We start from the raw sequence: 13359 nt of genomic DNA on the forward strand, positions 1-13359 counted from the left end.
CAGATCATTCTACCCTTTTGTGTGTTTACTGGTCATTAGTTCTGTCTCATCTGGAGTATGGATCAGCTGTCCCTTCCACAATGCTCTTCTTAGGCCCGGTTTTCCATCTTGGTATCCGTTTGGCGACAAATTCCTTTTGCACTAGCCCTGTCGATAGTCTTTTGGTTGATGCTGGGATCCCTCTCATTTTAATTCGGGGTCCCAGTTCCTGGATTCCTGTGCCATCGCTATCTGCTCTTCTCTTGCTCATCCTTCCTACTCTTATTCTTTTTGCAGCTTTGGGCTGTTGCCCGTCTGCTGCCTGCCCCCCAGGTGGGTTTACTGGTTGAGCTCCACACCACTTCTGTTCACCATGACCATCATCTTCACTCCTTGTCCTCTTTCCCATGTTCTCTCGTGACCACCACCTCCCCCCTCCCCCTCCTCCCCTTGGTTAGTTCCTCAGCCATGGCTTCGAATGGGTCTTTTCCGAGGTCTGAAAGCCTCCATTGTTCTGATGTTGATCCATTGTTTGTTCTGAACGCCATTTTGGATGCCGTTGGTTTTTGCACCAATGGCTCTGATCATGTAGGTTATGCGTTCGTCTTTTTTTGTCACTGAACACCATCTCTTGCCTGCCATGTGTGGGTGTTTTTGCTGTGGAATTGATGGCCATCTGTCAGGCCATCTGTTTTATCAAACAGTCCTCCCTCTCTCGAGTTTTGTTATGTTGGACTCATTGAATGGCTTTAAGGCTATTGCTCGGTGTTTTTCCAGCCTCCCCTTCATCTCTGACAACCCTGATCTTGCTGCTGCTGCTGCTGATGCTTATTCAGTTGACATCCTTTTGGTTCTTGGCTTTGGGAAAGGGGGGGGGGGGGGGGGTTGGCAAACACCACCACCACCACCCCTCCTGTCACCACATTCTCCCTTACCCCTCTGGGGGTGGATTTGTGGCTTTAAATCAAATGCCTTTTTGCTCAATCCTGGGCTGACTCCTGACTCTTGGGAGGCTATTCCCCTGTGTAATAAACTTCGTTCAATCAATGAGACTCCCACCATGGGACATTCTTCCATCTGCCTTTCCTGGTGGGAATCTACCATTCTCTGCCATCTTCATATTGGGCATACTAGGTTGACCCATGGGTATTTACTCTGCAATGAGCTGCCACCCCCCTACACCCTCGCCCCCCCTTGCAGTTGCAGAGCTTCCCTCATGGTGATCCATATTTTGCTGGACTCTCCCTGCCTTTTGGCCCTTTGCACTAAATATGCCCTCCTACCTTCCTTGTCTCAACAGTTAGCGGCTGACTCTCGCATGATTACGTCTTTCCTCGGTTTTCTCTGCGAAAGTGGTTTATACTCTCAGGTATAAGTCATTGAATTTTTCTCTGTAGTTTGAGCCCCTCAGTTAGCATAGACTTTAGTTATATAGGCCTTGACCTTGCCTCAACACCTGCCAGCTTCTCCCTGCCCTTTCCCTACACTTATTCTGTTTCCCCATTTCTTGTGTCTTCTTCCCTTGGTGTTGTCTCTGTTCTATTGTGATAATGGTATGGTGTGGGTGTTGGGATGGGTCAGTGGCAGTGCTGGTATCCCACCGCCTGTAACATTTCTGGGGGCACCCTACTCTCCCTGTTTCTGCCTGTAGTATTCTCCTGCTTTATTTCTTCATTTGTTGTCCTCAGTGTTGATGCACTGCGTTGCTACACTGGCTGAAAAATGGGTTGTGGAAGTACAACACTGAGTACTTTAAATGATGTAGCCGACAGGTGCACATTTGCGTTTCATAGTACTTTACTTTCATTGTTCGCAACCCCCCTCCCCAATAATACACAGTTATGTGGCCAGTGCGCTGTCGTTTAACTATCGATAGGCCTCATTAATAGGTTGCAGGCGAACATTCACATACTGCTACAATAGTTACACGTATTTCGCAGTTAAGTTGATGCACTGTAGTTGATCTAACCAACACAGGTTTCTCATCTGAAACTCGGCCATGGACTGACTGTCTCGGTACCAAAAATTGGGCCCTTATATATCCTCACAATAATAGATACTGAAACTACACATTGTTTGAAGTTAAATTTGCAGAAATTACAATTAAAACTTGACCCATTAAATTAACTGAATACATCGAAAAATTGGTTCTTTTTTAACAGTTTCTTCTACTACGAGAGAAAGCCAAATTATTTGTTTAAATCATGAAAGTAACATATATAGTTACACAAACAATACTTTTGGCAAAACTGTTAATTACTTTGGAATTAATTAAGGGCTGGCTTTGCTAACATGTTTTCCAATAGAGCCGAATAGATACTTTAAGAACACTACAAGTTGTTCCTCCAAATGTTTATAATTACTACAGAATTTATATTTGTTTATACATCAACGGTAGAATTTAAGTTATGAAACCGTTACTGATTTCATTCTATAACAGAAGGTACTAACGAGGAATAGTCAAAATAAATTAGAAAATCAATTGCACACATAAAACTAAGCACAAAATTAGATCTGGTGTTATATTCTTTAAAACTGAGGACCAACCTTTCTCTTTTATGGAAATGCAGATTATTCTCACATACGTTCATGGTAATTAGTTAAGAACAACATGAATTTTATGGAGGCAGATGGCAAAACAGGAGGGGAAGTAAAATTATCCCAGCTTGCTTCATCACATCACCCTCTCAGTGGATTGACCAGATAGATATTACAAATAGGTAACTGGGCAATTCAGTGACTACAAGTGACCCCAGAAATTGGGTTTAAAATCTACACACAAAAAAATATTAGATAATAAATAGTACATATACTTTTCAAATTTATACAGGGTGTACGTTAAGTCCAAGAACACTTTCAACTATTTATTGCACAAGAACCAAACATTGTACAGATGTCATACATATGTCATTTGGAAGATAAACCTTGAAAGTTTTTATTCATGTATACTGCCACAGCGAAATTAGGTGATTTTCCGATAGTCAGTGCTATTCGCAAACATGGTGAGTTCAGGTGCAGAACGAGCTTTCTGTGTGTTGGAGTTCATGAAATGGGCTCCCTGATGACCAGATCTCACTCCGTGTGGGGACACATTGAAGATCTAGTGTATGTACCACCTCTACCACGTGATGTAGCAGAGCTGCACGGGAGAGAATACGGGAAGTGACTGTCACAGTCGACGATGCCATGCTGGGACAGGTATGGCAAGAATTTCATTACCGTATTGACGTCTACGGGGCCACTCATGGTTCAAGTATCAAAAGTTTGTAAAAAAAAAACTTTGAGTTTCCCTTCAAAACACAATATGTATGACATCTGTACAGTGTTTAGTTCTTGTGCAATAAATAATTGAAAGTGTTCCTGGACTTTATGTACACCCTGAATATGAACGAGGCATATGAAATCCCCATACAGCATATTTACATACAATATATTGTACAATTGCACAAAATATCCACAAGTTATACTTTTAACAAAAAATTAAGCATCTGCACCATAAGTGATGTCCTTTTTGGGTAAGCGAAGATTACATTTTAAGATACATATCACTTTGTACAAGTCCTGCCTGAATAAACAAAATAAATCCTCATAGGTTGCAAAAAAACTAAATTACACTGCGCATTGCAGTTCACTTTCAGGCAGAAAATTTCACTTGCTCTGTTTAGTATTTTCCACAAGCATTTTCACACTTTTAATGAGCTTTTACACAATTTCTCTGTCACTAAGCTGTCCACACCTTCAATAGGTCCAAGTGGCAGTTAGTAAGGAAATGCACTGGTATCACTTCCCTTGGAGGTGGTTATTCTCTGCCACAGTACATGAAAAAATATCAGACAAAATACCGTACTTTAGTACACTTACTGTTACTTCTAACTTAAGTCTAAAAGAAATGTTTCACTAATGGCAAATGATAGACATTACATCATAAATAGATACATTACATAGTTCTCATAACATTACAACAGTTAACACTAAAACTGACTGTAGTATAAAAGGTGTGGGTTAGAAAAAAATTTTAAAATCACTGTTAAACCAAAATCTGCTGCTCTGGTTGATCTGCCCTCCATCCCACCTTCTCCCGAGGTTGAGTCTTTCAAGTACCGAAGAGAAGAATCATACATGGAAGTGGACACGATTCAGCAGCAAAGTAATTCATATTTTCTTTTCCTCTTCACTGCTTTCTGATATCCAAGTCTGCCATTCCTTCAATGAAACTTTAATGGCTACCATTGCCATTGGGCTGAGCTCTGTCAATTAACGGCTTGTTACTCTGCAGTTTGTGTTGACTTTGGGAGACAAGGTTCTCAGAAACCCAACTCCCTTCTATTAAAAATTAAGTTGTAGAAATTGTGTTAATGTTGAGAGGGTGTTTGGAGGAATCTGCATGCTCATTTGCTCTGAAACTCCCATTGCACAGGTGCCACTAACCACTGCATTAGAACCTGTGGTCGTTGGTGTCTGTGTTAGAGTAATAGTATATGAATATCTACTCATCTCCAGACAGATTTGTACCCACATCACAAGCTGGTGGAGCTATTGAAACAGCTGCCTCCACACTTCTTCCTATTCAGGGACTTCAGTGCTCACAATCCTATGTGGGTCAGAGAAACTGCATGTAATGGAGCGGAAGAAATAGAGCGATTAATTTCAGAACTGGAAGTCTGCCTATTTAATACTGGTGTAGCAGTACATTTCAGTATGGCCCATGCAACATACGCAGCCATAGATAGCACAAGTCTGCAGCCTGAGCATGTCATCTTTGGTCCAGTGGTACGTCCATGGTAACCTCTGTGATAGTGACCACTTCCCTGTCACTTCCGCTTTCTCAGACCACCAACCAATGGAACATGCACCACACTGATTACTTTGAAAAGCCAATTGGCAAGCTTTCACCTCCAAAGCAGCTTTAGAAAGCACTGAAGATGGGGGCATTTAGGCAGTGGTAGAAGATACTGTTGACAAGATTATACAAGCAGCTGAAGCAACAATATCCTATTCTTCAGGACCTCCCCTTTATAAACCTATCCCATGGTGGTCTGAAGAAACAGCTGCAAAGTCAAGGCACTTCATTGACACAAATGCCATCCTTCTATTGTACATTTATTAGCATTCAAGAGACTTTGAGTGAAGGCGTGGTTTTTAATTTAAAAAAAAAGTGTTGAGAACAATGTGTATCATCTATGACGGCCAGCACACTATTGTCTTAAATATGGACTAATTACTGCTGCATTTGTGGCCACACAATGTCTACAGTGGTTCCTGGCATCTCCCTTAGTGGTGACATTTGTACTGATCTCAAGGTCATTGCTGAATGTTTCATGGCATACTTCACTGGAGGATCCGCATGCAATAACTACCATACTATTTTCCTGACCCAGAACACTGGTGGAGTGAAACTGCATAATCTTCCGTGCACAAGCCTTGAATCATACAGTATTCCATTTACTGAATAAGCGTTTCTCACAACTTCAGCAGTGTGTCAAGACACAGCCTCTGGACCTAATAAAATTGACAATTGAATTATGAAACACCTTAGTAATGACAGCATAAAATACATCTTCGGGTTTTTCAGTATTATTTGGTGAGAAGGGGAGTTCCCCCCCACCCCACCCCCCCATCCCCCACACTCCTAATTGTGCAGAGGGCGCTATTATTCCTATCCTGAAACCAGGGAAAAACCTTCAGACTTTGGCTAATTATTGACTAGTTTCTCTAATGAATAGGCCACGTAACTTAATCGAAATAATAATCATCTGACAACTGTGTGTGTGTGTGTGTGTGTGTGTGTGTGTGTGTGGGTGGGTTTTTTTGCTTGGAAGCCAGAGGACATTAATTGCAGTTTCAAAGGAGTTTGATCATTACTGTCCATAGCAGACCAGCTGATTTATCTGGAATCTGCAGTGTGCATTACCAATCACTGTGTTCCTTGACCTGCAGAATGTGTACAGTACCACTTAGCATTATCACATCCTGTTTGTACTGCACGAATGGTGCGTATGGGGCTGCTTTCCTATTTTTATCCAGAATTTCCATCCTTCAGCAACCAATACATACAGGAAACTGGAGTCCCATAGGGATCAGTTTTGGGCGTAACCCTCTTCGCTATCGCCATCACTGTCAATGTTATCATGACTTAGTGTGTGACAGTCATTCTATGTGGATGACCTTTGACTGTATTGCAGCTTTACGTTATTGCAAACTGCAGAGCACCAACTTCTGAGGGGCATACACAAAGTACATAACTGGATCCCGACCAATGGAAAAATTCGTGTTGTGTAGTTTTGTTGGAACACAACTGTACATCCATGCCCAGAACTTGATCTCAGTAATGAGTTTCTTTAAGTTATTGAAACTTTCACATTTTTGCCAATATGTTAACATAGTTACCATAAGTACACCAGCTCAAGGCAAATTGCACGAGGAATCTTAATATCCTCAGATTTTTTAGTAGCATGTCTTGAGTCTCAGACAGCACAGTTGTTCTGTTATCCTACAAAACTCAAATTGTCTAGAATGTTCTTCAGACTGATGACAAACAGTTGTGACCTGGTGACATGGCACATTGTCATCCATAAAAATTCCATTGTTTGGGAACATAAAGTGCATGAATGGCAGCAGATGGTCTCCAAGTAAGTTATTTTTTCAGTTGAACCAGAGGACCCAGTCCATTCCATGTAAATGCAGCCCACACCATTATGGAACCAACACTAGCTTGCACAGTACCTTGTTATCAACTTGGGTCCATGGCTTTGGGGGGTCTGCATCACACTTGAACCCTACCTTTAGCTCTTAGCAACTGAAATTCGGACTCATCTCACCAGGCTATGGTTTTCCAGTCATCTAGGATCCAACCAATATGGTCATGAGTCCAGGAGAGGTGTTGCAGGTGATGGTCATGCTCTTAGCAAGGGCACTCGTCTTGGTCATCTGTTGCCTTAGTCCGTTAACAACAAATTTCACCACACTGTCCTAATGGATATATTTGTTTTACGTCCCACACTGATTTCTGCATTATTTCATCCAGATTTGTTGTCTGTTACCACTGACAATTCTACAAAAATACTGCTGGTCTCAGTCATTCAGTGAAGGCCGTTGATGATTTTGCAATCTGTTGCATTTCTCCAAGGATTTGTCTCCTTGAGCAGCATTCAGCGATCTCTCAATTGTCTTTACTCATTGAGCATCGACAGTGGCTTTCAATTTTCCACTGACGAAACTGTTTGTATGAATTTCTGGCGGCACAGTTGGTTTCTTCCTCTGCTTTACATCTTGGGCCTGTTGCTCTTTCATTTGTTGACATTAAGAAATTCGTGGGGCTTATGCTCAATATGAAAATTTCTTGGTCTTCTCATGTGTCTTACCTGGCCGCTCACTGTACACAGTCCCTTAGTGTCCTACATGTTCTCAGCAGTACTTCCTGGGGAGCGGATCGGACCACCCTCATCCGTTTGTACCGATTCCTTGCCTATTCAAAATTAGACTATGAGTGTTCTGTTTATGCATGTCCACGTCTATCTCTCTTATGCCATCTCAATACTATCCACCATCATGGCATCCATTTGGCAACTGGAGTTTTTTACACTAGCTCGGTTGAGGGTCTGTGTGCAGAAGCTGGCGAACTACCGCTGTTATACCACAGTGACTTTCTCCTCAGCAGATATGCATGCTGTTTATATCTCCAATGCCTTGTCACCCATACTATGCCTCCTCCTTCAATTACCCCTTTGATTGCCAGTATGGGGTGTGTCCTTCTTTCTGTTACTTTCTGGAGTTTGCTTTTGGCTCTTGCTCCGGCAACTAAACTTCACACTACTTGCCATTTCCGCGATGGGTTTAAACTCTTCACCACCTTGGCTTCGTGCGGCGGCATGTGTTCACCTTGACCTTCATTTGCTAAGGACACTACTCCAGCCTTTTTCACGACCTTCGCACAGAACTTCGCGGTAGTATCTTGGTTTACACTGATGGCTCTCAGACTGACCATGGTGTCGGGTGTGCCTTCATCGTTGGCACCGACATTTTTTGGTATCATGTTCCAGAACACTGCTCAGAATTTGCGACAGAGCTCTTCGCCCTGTATCAGATTACACAGTACATCCAGCGACACAGGCTTTTCAAGTATGTCATCTGCTCCGACTCTCTTAGTGCCCTTCAGAGTCTCTTTTGTGCTGTACATCATTCATACCTTTGTGGAATGGGTCCAGGAAAGCTGTCAATTGCTCACTCATGATGGAGGCACTGTGATGTTTGTTTATGTGGGTTCCTGCTCACAAAGGTCTGATGGGAAACAAGGCCGCTGACAATGCTGGCAAGGCTGCAGTCCTCATATCTTGGCCCACTAGTTTTTCCTTTCCCTCTGATGATTTCTGTGTTGCCATGCAGGTGGTGTCACTTTGGCGTCACCACTGGTCTTCCCTTCAAAGAAACAAGCTCTGGGGAATTAAACCTCTCCCATCTACTTGGATGACCTCCTCTTGGCCCACTCACTGTGAGGAGATCATTATAGCTAGGTAGCATATTGGGCAGTGTCTTTTTAGCCATCGTCATTTGTTAAGTGATGCTCCCCCACCACTTTGTGCTCATTGCCCTCAACCTTTGACGGTTCGCCATTTCCTGACGGGAACTCTGTTTTTAACCACTTAATGTTCTCATTTATGTTTGCTGTCTGAGTTGTCCGATGTTTTAGTGAACGATGTGCCTTCTGTTGACTGTGCTTTACTTTTTATCCATCATAGCAATATGATGAAGGACATTTAATATTTAGTTCAGGGCCTCTGTTTCTCTATGGCATATTTTATGGACCTTTCTCAAAGTCCCTGTTTTAAGCTGGGTTTCCTTCTGTTGACTGAACTTTCTGTGTAGTCGTTTTTAACTCCTTTTGTGTGTGTGTGTGTGTGTTTTCGAAGATTCTGTCATGGGTGTGTATGACCCAAGTTGCTTTTTGTACCCAAAAACAAGAACAAGTAAGTCTTGTCAGGCTGCCAGTACCCCATTCTCCCTCTCCCTTTACTGCACCACCTCAGATTGTTATTCTGGTCAGAACTTCCAGTGGTAGTGATCATGTGTGCACAAGATGTGCTTTGGTGTGTGAAGATGTGTGCATTTTCTTTGCTGATCAAAGTGTTGGCTGAAAGCTGTAATGTGTAACATCTTTTTGTTGTGCCTGTCTGCAACTCAGCGGGTTATCTTTATGGTGAGTGGCAATCTATCCGTTTCCTAATAGTGTCCAAATTATATGTACAGTTGACATTGTTAGTTTAGTTTATGACTCATCATCTGTTTACAGTATTATGACTTGTATCAATTATAAAATGCCTGTATTAGAAAGTTTCATTTAGTTTCCTGTAAAATACATATTCCTTAGATACAAGGTTGTGGTATCTTAGCAACAAAACGTTGTTGCTGCCCTTTGACAAGGAATGTGATGTTTTACGTGGTGATTAAACAATTGATACCTGAAGATCTACTTCTACCTACATGACTATTCTGCAATTCACAGTTAGGTACCGGGCTGAAGCACTTTCAGATTATTTCTCTGCCATTTCACTCATGAGCTTGTGAAGGAAAAACAGACTTAAATCCTTCTGCACGAGTTCTGATTTTTCTTGGTGTATTATGATGATCATTTCTCCCTATGTACGTGTATGCCAACAAAATATTTTCGCATTTGGAGTAGAAAGTTGGTGGTTGAAATTGCATTTAAGATCTCCTTGCATTGAAAAACTCCACAGTTTAATGACTGTTACCCCAACTCACATATCATATTCACGACACTCTCTCACGTATTTTGTGATAATACAAAATGTGCTCCCCTTCTTTGAACCCATACTGTGCTGCAGTAAGCCCACTCCCTAAAGAGGACGGGCAAGCATATTGCAGCAGTCTCTTTAGTGGATGTGTTGCATCTTGAACTGTTCTACCAATAAAATGCAGTTTTTGCTTTGCTTTTGCCACAACATTACCTATTTGTTCGTTCCAATTCAAGTTATTTTTAATTGTAATCCCTAAGTATTTTGATGAATTGATGGCTGTTGGATTTGTGTGTGTTACTGTGTAACCAAAATTCAGTGGATTCCTTTTAGTGCTCATCTGGCTGACCTCACAGTTTTCATTATTTAGAGTCAGTTGCCTGCAACTACTGAAACTTGCCATGATCACTTACATCTTTTCAAAGCTGACGTAAATAAATTAACAATTACAAATCTGAAACGTCTCCCAAAAAATAAGAACAGGAAGTGCTGTCATTTAACATCTTACTAACACACAATTTGAAAGGACTTTGAGCAAAATTGATTTGATTCTGGAGTTTAAAAAGGAAACAAGAGGTCAACTTCTTCTTGAGGTGTCCAGGTCCAAAGAATGTCAGTAGTCACCACTGAAAAACTCTTTAAAGTCCAAAAATGTCACACTGAGTAGGGCTTGTCCTCAGAAGTGTGGCATTAGAGTCAGATATCGGCAAGCAGCGGACAGGGCAGCAGCAGCAGTGGCAACTTTGGAAATGAATAGCAGTCTTTAGCTGGTGGATGAACTGCCGGTTGTGGGCCTAGTGAGATCTTACTGATTGATGGCTTGGTGTTTTCACTAGTATCTCCCTCTGACGGCCCACACTGTGCCTTCTTGTTGCAGTCTGAATGTTGGCTGCTGTAGTGTGGAGTCGTGGGAGTTTAAATGCTGTGGCTCATAGTTGGTCGGACTGCCGCACTTGGTGGATGGCATGCCACAGCAGTTCACCTACAGTTACTGCATCCCTTGTAGACAGTATGTCTACCCTTATAATACTTGACATGGTTCTTGGGACTGTATTCTAGATTCATAGTGAAGTTCATCATTCTGATTGTTTAATGACAGCATTAGCAATGAAGCCTAAGATCTCCTGTGGTACTACTTTCTGCACTCTGAATTTTGCATTGTGCTTGCACTTGCCCCACTTGTGGAATTCATGAAGCAAGATGATACAATGGTTATATGTTGACTGATTTAATATTGGTAAATACTGATTGAACTGAATTGTCATGTGATGTTAGATTTCCCACATTTATTAAAATTAAATATTACTCTTTACAGGTGTGATGTCAAGGGTTGCAGAATTAATGGAAAGGATAAAAGAGCTTGAAACAGAGAAGCAGCAAGCAAAAGAAGAATTTGGTATACAGAGAGCCAAACTGAAGGAGCTTTACTTGCAGAAAGAGGGTTTGTACATGTCTCAATTTCTTTGCCCCAATTTCTCAAAGTTCACACACACACACACACACACACACACACACACACACACACACACACACTGTTTGAACTTCTTTAGTGTTGCGCAACTGCTGAGTCATGTATCAGAGACCTGCCTCACACTATCCCCTCCTTGCCTCGTGCATCCTTTCTTATCTGTTCCCCATCTCCAGCTTCCCAGGCAACTCCTGTTAATAATTGATAATAAATAACTTGACTTGCTGTGACTGCCAGAGTGTGTGTTTGGATGTCTGTGTGATTGTGTGTGACTAACTATTTTTACTAGAGAAAGACCAAGAGCTCAAAAGCTTGTGTGAATACTATTTCCTGTAATGTGTTTCTGTGCACCATGCATCATCAGTTATTTTGCTCCCCCAATAGCAAAACTCCTTTACTAGTTTAAGTATCTCATGTGGATACCTATAATTAAACATAAGATTACTGTAGAACTGCAATTGGCTTTCCAAAGACTGTGCATCTCGCAAATGCGAATTAAAGTTGGATCCAAGATCCAAAAAAGTAAAGAAACTGAAAAAACAACACAAGTTACGGAATTTACCTCACAAACTGTGAGCTGCTCAGAGCAAAAGCAGCAATACAGCACTAAAAGAGTTGAAACTTACTTGATTGATTCGGCGAAAACTGTGCCAGGCTGCCACCAACCTCACAACTCCAGAATGAGATTTTCACTTTGCAGCGGAATGTGCACTGATATGAAACTTCCTGGCAGATTAAAACTGTGTGTCAAACCGAGACTCGAACTCAGGACCTTTGTCTTTCGCAGGCAAGGTCCTGAGTTTGAGTCTCGGTCCGGCACACAGTTTTAATCACCCAGGAAGTTTCATATCAGCGCACACTCCACTGCAGAGTGAAAATCTCATTCTGGAAACATCCCTCAGGCTTTGGCTAAGCCATGTCTCCGCAATATCCTTCCTTCCAGGAGTGCTAGTTCCGCAAGGTTCGCAGGAGAGCTTTTGTGAAGTTTGGAAGGTAGTAGACGAGAAGTAAAGCTGTGAGGGTGGGGCATGAGTCGTACTTGGTAGAGCACTTGCCCACGAAGGCAAAGGTCCCGAGTTCGAGTCTCGGTCCAGCACACAGTTTTAATCTGCCAGGAAGTTTCAAGTTTTAACCTCACAACTGATTAATTTTCCTCTCCACTCCGAGAAACCCAGAAAACTATAGTTTGGAGGAGAGGGTATACAACTTTTGCCCTGTTTTACATATTTTTCCAGCCAGGAATTTCCATTATTGGTTTGCTGAAAATTTTGTTTACTTTGCCATTAATTTGGTTCTGTAAATGGTGACATTTTGTTATGATGGAGAAGTCTACCTTTATTTCGTTTATCATTGCCACAGAAACCTTTTAATGCGTTAGTCTCAGCAGCACTAATACAAGCATTAGCCTCCTACCGGAGAAGTTCAGTAAGTGGTGACATTTTGTTGTGAAGTAACGATGTTGGAATTTGATTAGGAAATTCTCAACCATAGTGAAACCTTGTGCTAAACTCCTGTAGGGAAATTTTCTCCATAGGTTATGTGCTTTTAATTTATTACTTCTGTAAAATGGTAATAATTAACATTTTCAGACTTGAAAAGATAATTTCTTAAAGTGTTGCTGGAGACAAAATAACTCTTCAATTTATGAAAGTGAGCATACCTTTTTCTTCTAGTTTTCTTTCTTTTGCCCAGCTTTAGCTCATTAACTGTCTATTTACTTCTCTTCCAGACACAATGAGCAAATTAAACAAGTTGTATAATGTTGACAGCATGTTCAGATATCATGCAGTTTCAGAAATACCATAATTTCCCAAGGTAGCCACTTGCTATACCTGGGATGAGTCACACAAGCAGACTCAATCTGAACCCTCCGATTAAGAGGAGAAGCCACAATTCTCTGTAGAAACTCGTGATGGTTAACCGACAATGTGTGACAAGCAGCTACATTGTACAAAATGTTGACATGGTCTTGTAACGACATAGGATGCAACACTTACGAAATGTGCCACCAAGTAATTTATTGTTAAATCTTAAACAATACAGTGATACCCTATTTACACTACCCTGTTTTACGCAAGTCCGAAGTTAAATGATTCATCTGTTTGACCGCCGCTCACCTCTATTTCCCCCACTTTGCCCACACACTGTGTGGTTTATGAGAGA

At 41.6% G+C, this 13359-nt stretch overlaps 1 protein-coding gene across 3 annotated transcripts in view; it reads left to right on the forward strand.

Moving 5' to 3' along the window:
• Positions 1-13359, forward strand: part of LOC124781406 (rab GTPase-binding effector protein 1) — a 200779-nt gene that overhangs the window by 39328 nt on the left and 148092 nt on the right. For all 3 annotated transcript variants that reach the window (XM_047253858.1, XM_047253860.1, XM_047253859.1), the window contains exon 2: positions 11044-11169. In XM_047253858.1, coding sequence (XP_047109814.1) covers positions 11044-11169 — 126 coding nt within the window. The remainder of the gene's footprint in view (positions 1-11043; positions 11170-13359) is intronic.

This window comes from Schistocerca piceifrons, chromosome 1, assembly GCF_021461385.2.
Source record: "Schistocerca piceifrons isolate TAMUIC-IGC-003096 chromosome 1, iqSchPice1.1, whole genome shotgun sequence".
NCBI lineage: Eukaryota > Metazoa > Arthropoda > Insecta > Orthoptera > Acrididae > Schistocerca > Schistocerca piceifrons.